Genomic DNA, 10381 nt, shown 5'->3' with positions numbered 1-10381 from the left:
TAATACAGCATAAAGGTATTCTCTTTTGTGTATGAAGGATGGGCAATTACAAGCTGGAACAGAATCAAGAATGCAACTTGTCCTCCTTCCCCCTGAACTATGCTCTGCTTCCACTGAGAAAAGGAAAGAAAACTACAAGACTTACATTGTATCTTGAAATTCAGTGATTTTTAAGTTGTCTTTCAAATGCAGAGGAGAGCAGGTTGATGAGAGCCCAGTACCATCAGTTTCTGTATTTTCCAACCAGTTTAAGAGCTGAGAGCTTGGCTGTCAGCAGCAGAACTTCAGTTCTGTCTTCAGCAGAACCCGGCATTTTGTATCTCTTCCAAAAGACAGGCTGTAGAGCAGGGCAGGCTGATGGGAACAGCACTAATAAGGGAAGCATCTGCAAACTTGCCCCCAGTTTTTGGGGGTGTCTAAGACAAAGCTCAGGATGACCCCTCTGGACAGACTCACACAATAGTCAGATCCCAGACAGGATTACAGATAAGGCACCACTGGCAGAAACGAGCCACTGGCAGGGAGCAGGGCGAGCCTGGTGACAGTGGCCAGGGTCATCAGAGAGCCCTGATCACCAGAGCAGTCTGCAGAGACAAGGGACAGGATCAGCTCTGCCATCGACCGCCAGCACAGCTGCAGCAAAGCTCGGGCAAGGAGCAGGGCTGACAGCCTGCACACAAACACAGCTCATGGGCTGGGGGACAGCTTCAGGGGATTTGTGGGGTGTTGATGACTCCTTCTGGCAAGTCTGGCACATGGGATGAACCTTCCCAGCCTTTGTAGCAAAATTCTGCTTTTACTGCCAAAATTAATCCCATGTAAGCATGAGAGACAGGGCACACTGCTCGGGCGTCATGTAGGGAGCTGATGTGGCTTGGCTTTGCTTCCACATGGACGAGGGGATGTGTGAGGGGGAGGGTAACAGGGAAGAACATGTCCCATCATCCTGCACCTCTGTAAAGGAGTTTCAGGGTGTCCCACACAAACCCCATGATTTGCTGTGGGTCTCCCCCTTCCCTTCCCCAATAGTTGTCTTTGTTTTCATTGAAGAAACTTGGAGATTTAACAAACATACACAAGAAAAAAAGAAGAAGAAGAAAAAAGAAAATAAAAGAAAAGCAAAAAAAGGGGTAGGATGTGAAGAAAAAACCTAATATGATGAAAGCAGGATTTGGGCGCTGGCAGAGAGCTGCTGTGGGTGGTGGGTATTAGCAGTAACAGCTGCTGCGCTTCCCATTAGAGGAGCAGGCGAGGAAGGTCCCTGAAAGGATGGCTCTCGGGCAGGCTGGCGGGGCAGTGGTGGCAGCCAGCCCGGCAGCGAACGCGTCCCAAGGTAAGCGCTGGCAGCGGCGGCAGCCTGAGGCCGGGCATCCCCGGGAGCAGCGCTGCTCCCCGCGGGGACCGGCACAGCAGGGCCCTGGGGCGGGGATGGCAAACGCCACAGCCGGGGCAACACGCATGGAAAAGAGTTGCTGCTCGGGGTTGCTTCCATGAGCTCCTGAGAGAAATCTTATCCAGCCAGGAGGTTTAGGTGTGCCCAAAAGGGAGGCTGGCTCCATGGAGAAGATATCCTGCCGCTAGTCCAGCAGGGCTGGGAGAGTTAGCAAAGGCGCCTGTGATTCTCAAGAGCATCTTCTGGCACACAATTGGTTGGAGTGGCAGGAGGCTTGGCTGTGGAAGGTTAAACTGCAGCCATCTGCTTGCTGCTTTAGGCTGGGCATGAACTGTTTCATGTGCAGTGGTGCTTCGTTAGTCGGCTGGCAAGTTTCAGAACTGCTTCAGAGGGAGGGATAAACTAGACCTCCTCAGCCTCTGTTTCCTCTGATTTATTTATGTTTACTTGTTGATTAAGTGTAATGACATCTCATCTAAGGCAAGAAAGGCTGCAGGTTGTAAAGATGATAGTAGAAAGCACTACATTAAAATCAGGAGCACCTGCTTTGTGTTATCCATTACAATAAACGTCACACACTCATCCTTCAGCTTCACTTTGAAAAGTGCATTTTGAAAAAGCAGAATGGCACAATACTCTGTTCAGTCTGGAAATGTGTTTTGTGCTGTCACCGCAGGGACAGGTTCTGCCCTGTGATGGGGCCTGCAGCAGCACTGCAGGTCCAAGGGGCAGATGTTTCCCCTATTAATGAGGCTGTACATTTGGGCTGGGAGTGGTGGAGGGTGCTGACTGGCTGTACAGAGCCTGTTCCTCCCCCTAAAACCCACAAGACTTTTGAGAGCAAATCTTTTCTAGCCACTCCCTCCACTGGCAGCTTCACAAGAAATACATCCTCTTGTGGGGGGCTCTTCCCTCTCCCAGCCTGAACAGTTCACTTCAGAATGTAAACAGCGGATTCCCAAAGCGGCTCCAGGTGCCACTGAGATCACTTACTCCCTTTTGTTTAAAGACGGTGGGGAGGGCAGCTCTGGAGACCAGATGAATCAGCAGCACCATTTGGGAAGCCGTTTGCAGTGAAGTCCACGTTGTTTCCTGCTGAAGGATGGAGGATGGTGGGAGAGCCCACACTGCCATCGTTGGCTGGGCCTGCACCACCCTGTGCCTGGTCTCCTGCGCGGCCGCCTTCTCGCAGGGCGCGAGCCTTTCCGCCTGCTCCGACATGATGCCCAGGCACCTGAGGGTGCAGCTGCACAGCTCCAACAGCAACTACGTCACCGTCCACACCAACGTGTCCTTCTACTTCCCGGGAGACAAGGTGCCAGGTAAGGAACAGCTTCTCATCCCTGCATCTGAATTAATACACGGTAACGTATCGCAAGTGACGGAATTAATCTCTGCGAGGTCTGGGGAGAGGGATAACTGCTCTGAGTGAGTTACAACACCTCTCTTGTCATGAGGATGTATTTACAGAGGAATTCTGTTTGCAGCGTGAGTGCTTTGGGTGGGATTTGTTTATTCATACATGAAAGGCACCTCCAGTGGGTAAAGTCACCTTCCCAGTGCCTCTGTGTAGCCCTGGTTCATGCCTGAGATGTTTTGGCTTTCTGAAATTCTTTTCCCAGGGCATTTCCTGCAAACAAGAGAAATGTTTTTGCAAACTGTACCTGTGATTTCATTCCTTTTCCTAGGAGGGACTTCTTGATGTCCCTCTGGTCTGACCAATGTGATTGAAGAGGTTTGTCTTTTTGTCACGAATCAGATTGATCTGTGTAAAACAGTATATAAGGGAGACGCATCCCAAAAATAGTAATTTTCAGCCTTCTGAAGTTTGGAGTCTGTGTCCTGGTGTGAAACAGCGTCACCTCTGCATCACTTGAAGGGGTCTGGGTGACTCACGTGTCTCTTAGGCATGGTTGGCAGCATTCCCCATCTCTGGCATTGCTCCTCAGGCAGACACAGACAGAGCTGAGGCACCATTCCCCAGCTTGGCCACTTGCCTATTCATCCCTGTGCAAAGAAAAACCCCTCTGAGCGCAGAACACGAGCTTTTGCATACATACAGAGCGGTGTCCAAACCTCCTTCCTCAAAAATGGCTGCATGCTGCCTGATCCAATGTGGTTAATGGCCTATCAGTAAGGAGGGAAGTGGGGGAAGACTCAGGAAAATCTTGTGTGCAATTACCTATTGCAAAACCAAAGGTGAAAGTCTGGCCTCCTGTATCCAGCATGTCCAAGACACACTCTGAGGTCAAAGACAGTAAGGTGTTTTCGGTAGTGCTGCCCAAGGTTTTTTCTGGGAACTCCATTGCAGACAATTCCCTCCATAATAGCAAGACAAATCCCTTAGTGTCTCGTGTTTTGTCTTCCAAAAGTGACAGTAAGAAGCACCCGGGATTACATGGGCTTTATGCTGCAAGCTCGCGAAGTGTCCAACAACAAAATCGCCGGCACCTTCATCTTCCTGCCTCCTGGTTCCAAGCTGCTGACTTGTTCTGAAGATGGTGACACTGTCACACACTCAGACAAGTCACTGAAGAGAAACCTCTCCTTCGTATGGAAAGCACCAGACCAACCCATTGGAGACATCAAGTTTTTGTAAGGACGTGCTGGTTCCTAGTCAGAATTTGTGTTTTCTCAGTTGCAGGCTGTCCAGTGCAGTGGTTTATGTGTCTTGAACCCAATATAGCTAAATACTTACCAAATGCCACAACAATGTCCCAGCTGGCACATAAATCACCATTAAAATCTGCTGCCTAGTGCTGCTTTGTATTTACATGGTCACTGTTTTCTCAGAATAGATACACTAGAAGGTGACAGCTTAAGCATTTTAGGAAACAGAAATATTAAGGCATAAAGAGAGAACTGTGACCATGTTGCCTGTCTTTGTCAAATAATACAGCCCATAGGACTTCCCTGCCTGCAGGATAATCTTGTATATCTTGTATATCACTTATTAAAAAAAAAAAATTCTATGTAAACAGAATTACTCACAATAGAGAAAGAGTGAGCACTGTGTGTCAAAACTTGACATCTCTATTTTGCACCAAACTCCCAAACTGTTCAAGCAGGTTGGTTCTGATTTGGAATGAAATTAAACATCTTCTAACTGACTGCCTTAGAGAAAGCACAGTGCCTTTTCATTTCAAAAGAGATTAAATTGTTGTATTTCAACTTTACAAAGCCACTTAGAAACTGCTTGGCCAGATCCTTGGCTGCTTCCCAAAACCTAAGTGTCCTGTTGAGTGTTGTGGCTTGAGCATCTCATCGTGATTCAAGAAAATTCATTGAAACAGAAATATTGCTGCTTAGAATTTCCAATCTAAAGCCATTGATTTAGATCAGAAAATGCTATTAAAGTTTAAAGAAATACTATTAAACTCACAAAAAACCCCCAAATAAACCCAAACAAATTCCAACAAGACCTAATCCTAGCCACCCACTCTGATACTTCCTTCACATTCTGGCTTTTGACCCTCCAAGCTGATATCTAATAGACTCTCCCTTTTTACCCTGTCACAGCATCGGGAAAAATGCCTTGTTAGGCTTAAAAATGCTTTGTAAGTGTCATCTGGCACAGGAAAACCCAGGTTGGTTTCTCCTTAGATAATTCTCAGAAGCAGCTGAGCAATCTGAGCTGAAATTTTCCCAAAATCTCCAGCTTAAATAAGGCTCTTGGAGTGAAGTTAAAGGTTGGCCAACACAGTTTTGGCACCTGACAAAAAGCAGAGGATTAGGCAGGCTCAAATATCAGAGGGCTGAGAAGAGGGACTTTTTTTTCACCTTACCTATTCTGCTGTTTGTACAAGTTACATTGACTTGTTTTAATTAATAAATACCACTGTTGTTTCCCTGCCTACCGAAGATTATAAGCATAGCCAGTCCAAGTTTTACAAATTGACTTCTAGCAACATGATGGATGTAATACAGCTTTTTAAATATTTTTTTTAAGTTCCCACACACTTTTTGGCTGAACTTAATTATTAATTGAGTGGTGATTCCTCAGCCTGAATCTTTCTTATGGGACATGGTACCTTTTATTTGTAATAGAAGATGTACAACAAGCTAATACTTTAAAATACTTTTGCATTGGTTCTCTCTTCAGATTAAAGCAGTCTTCGTGATTAGCTAAACAGTCAGATGTTTTATTAATGCTATAGAGCCAGTAAATTCTTGATTATATTTTAACAGCATCTCCATAGTCCAGTCATACTTCGTTTACTGGGCAAAGATTGAATCTGCTGTTGTGGCTCAGGGAGGGCAAAACGAATCTCTTGCTGACAAGAAGCCTGACACCATAGTCCCTGCACCCCCACAGGGACCAGCTGACCCTCACCCCACAGGTATGGTGAGCAAACCTCCTTGTTTCTTACTAACACCCCCTGCAGAGTTGTTTTACAGCTTATTCTGGGCAAGTGTCCAACACAAGTGGCCCAAACAAGCTGGGGTGACCCATTTACCTCCTGGGTCTGTCAAGGAGAGCAGTGATGGCCAAGGCTCCCTGAAGTGAAGGTGTGGGTCAGTATTTGAGGTGCGGGTCAGTATTTGAGGAGCCAGTTCCAAGGAGGACACCAGACAGTTAAATGGAGTTGCCAGATCTAATGATTTCAATGCAAATCTTAAAATACTTTACCTAAAGCCTCAACTCCTGAAAAGAAGGAAGTGCAATTAGCAATGTTGCCTAAACAGAGGAACATATTTGTCTCTAAATGTGATTAATGCCCTCCAGGTATATATTTAGTTGTATTTATGCAGGCTTTGGTCAGTAAAATACTCCAAGAATTTACTTATACCCAAATCAGATGTATTTCTCAGCAGTTTTGGCATGGCACCCAGGCTGAGTTTCAATTATTTTACTTGACCATTACATAGGCAACGAGCTTTGCTGCTTTAATTTCCATGTGGGTTCCCTCTTAAAAATAAGTGACAAGAAAATAAAAGAGTCACTGTTACAAACCTTCCTGGCAAACCTTGGCACCGAGTGGGATTTGAAATAAACAAACCAAAGACAATAGACTTCTGCTCCTCTCTCTCTGATTTTTGTTTTGTCTCTCTGCTGGACAAGGTCCCATCTCTCCTGCAGCTGCCCCTGGCTCCCTGCTGCCTGCCAGCCCCACTGGCATCGTGGCAACACCAGCAGGAGAGCCAGGTTTTGGTGTGGGGTCGGACACTCGCCCCGTTGCTGAGCCAAAGCAGCCAGCCCGGACATCGCGGGCTGTGTCCGGCAGGAGCACCCGCTCCAGAGGTGGGGGCCTGGAGCCATCCCTTCCCACCCAGGATGTTGGAATGGTGGATGCCTTGGAAGGTTCCTTCTCCCAGGACAATGCCTCCAGCTACAGCACCTTCAATGGGTAAAAACCAGGTGGTGGGAAAAGCTGTTTCTCCAGTCTTTGTGGGCAAGGAAAATAGTACTAGTTTCCCTGCAGGTGAACAAGGAAGATACAGGAAGGTGTCTGCATGTAGGGGGAAGGAAGAGGGTGTTTGTTTGCTGAGATTTTGAGAAATGATCCTTTGGATACTGCACATGACAGACAGCGACAGGGAGAAAATCCAAAACTCCTTAGAACCCAATGCTGCGTTGCTCAGCACAGTGGGGGACTGGCCAGGTGGTGGGAAAATGTGATAAAACCTATCGATTGTTACACTTTTCTGAAAGTGCATACAAATATTCAGTGAAACAGTGAACTCAGCAGACCTATTTCACCATCTGAAGGGAAAAGGAAAAAAAAAGGATGCAAAGCAATTATGAAATTTGGGCTTGAGAATGTCTGCTCAGAAGTCTTAGAAGGTTTGGGCTGCATGAGCTTTCCTGCAATATTTCATGCTCTAGGTGAAAATGATGAGGACAGGAATCAATGATCAGGCGTTATTCAAAATACAGCTTGTACGATCTACATTGACTGCATGCATCCCAAAACTGCTCTAAGGAGCAGCACTTCTTGGAGTGGTGTGAGCCACAGGTGCCACTTGCTAACCCTGCCTTTCCTCTGTCCGTATTTCAGAGCAGGAAGCAATGCCAGTGCTGCCACCCTACACTTGTGTTTGATGTGCACAGACAAGAGGAAGGTAAGCACCAGGGGCAGGGAGGATGCCCTGGCAGCCATGTAGGTGTCATAAGTGGCTAAAACTACACTGAGACTGTTAAAAGTTTTAATTTTTTTCCTTAACTGGAAATTGGGGTTTATATCTCTTTCTAGTTTGTTTGGGGTTTTGGGTTTGGTTGGTTTTATTTTTTGAGCCCACTGCCTGGGTTTTTAAGAAGCCCACGGTAAAAACAATTGCTTTCCCTTATGTAGATGGGACTACAGGTTGCTGGAAATGTGTGTGCTTAGAGATACAGGACACAGAGTTAAAAAGGTAACTTCCCTATGCAGGTGATAGAGAGAAGAAAAATACAAGGAGCAGAAAGAACTAGACCTGTTTTCCAGGATGCCAAAGGAGGAAGAGAAATAATCTCTCAGAAAGCAAAGAGAAAGGAGATATACAGCACAGAACGAGCCAGAAATATTTAGGAAGGAGCAAAGGACAGAGCACAAGTAAAGGAGAAACGTGTACCACAAGCACCTGGCATAGCCATGGAGAGAAGTGGAGAACTGGGAGTAGAGGGAAAGCAAAGGGAAGGATGAGTTACTGCACAAGGCAAGGTCAGAAGAGCATAATGAAACAAAAACACAGAGAAATTAGGGAAGAATGGAGAGGAGTATGAAAAGAAAGGAGAAATGAGTTGAGAAAGGGCAAGGACTTGTGAGGCAGTTCCATTTTCTATCCCGAAGTCCCAAATCCTGCAGTACATCCTTGCAGTATGGCATTTGCATTTTGAGGGCAAGTGATCCATACACATGCAATCCTAACTTTGCCAGCCTGCTACTTTACAGTTTGCAGTTCAGCCACTGAAAGTCTTCTATTTACTTCTGTATTTTAATAGCGCCTTCAGAAACCATCCCTTCCACAAAGGATGCTCTGACCCTCCACTACTTCACAGCTTGCCAGGGCTCCTACCTCAGCTTTGTGCTCCTGTCACACTGTCTTCCCAGGAAGCTTTAGAAATCACTAATGATGGTAGAGGGTGAGAGTTTCTCTGGTGTAATTAATGGATGTGTGAAAAAGCCTGCTGGGCTGGACAGGCTGGAGACATGCCAGCTACTGAGGGCCACATCCAAATCTCAGTGGAGCCAAATTAAAAACTCCAGTACATTTTACAGGTTTTGGATGGGGCTCAGGTGCATAGTGGGAATGGAAAAATTCATTGGGGCCTCCTAAATTGCATGCTTGTTCCCCAGTTAGTCTTGGATGATACCTGCAGCAAAGCCTGGGCTGCAGAACTGGAGTGGAGCAGCTGGCATTTTGTGACAGTTAAAATAAGTGCATGGAACCAGGGAGTCCCCAGAAACAGGCCCAGGCAGGAACTGTCATTCCACTAAAATGGGTGGTTAAGCAACACAGAGGGGCAGAAGATTTAAGACTGGCTGTGTAAACTGAGAAAGCAAGACAGGCTTTGGGGGAGAGTTTATAGGTTGCATGTGAATGCCCCAAAACTGCTGATGGCAAAGGCTGTCCCAAGTCTCCTGTGTCCATCCACTCCATAGCCTGAGAAGGGCAATCCTGAATCCCGTGGGTCTGTGTGAGCCTACATAGGCAGCTTGGCTGGGAAGATCACACCTGCCCTTTCAGCATGACCCTGGTGGGCTCCTCAAAGTGGGAATTGTTTATTAAGTTATAATTGATATTATTTTGTGATAATGATGCCTGTGAAAAATACCACCACCACAACAGGAACTGCAGACGTTTAGTTAGACAAAGCAGTGATCTTCCTCTCTACCTGTGCCCTTCACGTTTGCCCCTCCAACCCACACTGCCTTTGCCCCTTGCACCAACTTGAGCGCTTTATCCCTCCATGGCAATTTTGATATGGATGGAGCAGGGTTATGTTGGCTTCATTTTCTAAAAGCTACTGAGTAAACAGGGAACAGAGAAGAGGTAATCTAAAGCCAGAGGGACACATGGGCATCAGAAACAGAGCTGAAGTGTTCCACAAGGCAAGTAGTGAAAACTTAATCAGCTGCCTTTTCTCTTCCCTCACTGCACATTTGGCCTGTTTTTACTTTCCAAAGGGCAGTACCAAGAGCGGGACCATCTTGAAAGCCTCCCTTCGTGCGACGGCGTCTCCCTCTGCCCTGCACATACGCACTCACCTGGGTGACATTGCTGCTACCCCAGCCTGGCTTGGTGACGCCGACACTGCTGGCAATTTGTCCTCGCCTCAAGGCAAATGGCAGAAAGAAGAGCTGGCCGGCGGCCAGAGGAGGCAGGCACCAGGGGTGAGGAGGACAAGGATGAGCAGGAGGCACGGGGGGAATACCCCTGCCGTGGGGCGACCAGAGCAGCTCCCGAATCTGCTGTTGCCGGGAAGGGAAGGCCCTGGCAGAGGAACCCGGCTCCTTGCAGCCCAGCTCGGCCTGCTCCTGGTCTGCACGGCCGTGCTGGGGCCGGCGCTGGCGGCTGCCGTGCGCTGTGTCTAGGCCCAGCACTGCCACAAGCGGCCGAGGTGTCCTTCAGCGAGCCGACCCCGATGTCATCGCCGTCACGGAGAACGGGGGAGTGCATGCGCTTTCCGAAAGGTCCGGGAGAACAGCTTCGTGCTGCTTGCAAGCTGAGCACACTGGGTCAGCCCCTCGAGCAGTGCGAAGAAGACTGTGGTAGTCTTAGTCCCCCTACGAGCTGCCATATAGGCAAACAAACCAAGCAGCCGGTTCAGACAGAGGCGTTAGGCCAAAGTATTCTAAACTACAGCTGCTGAGAAGATAGAAGCTGATAGATCGCTCAGTGTGTTACACTTACTGCAATTAATATTGTATATCTGCTCATTAGCTGTCACTGTGGCAATGACATGCACTTCCCCTGTTGCCTTAAGGGTGTAGGCAAAAATAGAAATTCTTCCTCTGCACTGTGCTATTGACTCCTGTTTAATCTCGGAGAAAAAGTTTCTAGTGT

The 10381-nt window shown here is 47.4% G+C and overlaps 1 protein-coding gene across 1 annotated transcript; it reads left to right on the top strand.

The window, feature by feature from the left end:
- Positions 1 to 2495: 2495 nt before the first annotated feature.
- On the top strand, positions 2496 to 10119 carry REELD1 (reeler domain containing 1). The gene is given in 8 exon segments (XM_066318462.1): positions 2496 to 2715; positions 3766 to 3988; positions 5582 to 5733; positions 6456 to 6741; positions 7393 to 7456; positions 9502 to 9640; positions 9643 to 9805; positions 9807 to 10119. Coding segments are annotated over 8 exon segments (1560 nt in total).
- Positions 10120 to 10381: the final 262 nt, after the last annotated feature.

This window comes from Sylvia atricapilla, chromosome 4 (assembly GCF_009819655.1).
Source record: "Sylvia atricapilla isolate bSylAtr1 chromosome 4, bSylAtr1.pri, whole genome shotgun sequence".
NCBI classification, from domain to species: Eukaryota; Metazoa; Chordata; class Aves; order Passeriformes; family Sylviidae; genus Sylvia; species Sylvia atricapilla.
The sequence above is the reverse complement of the archived record's forward strand: the minus strand, read 5'-3'. Positions and strand labels throughout refer to the sequence as shown.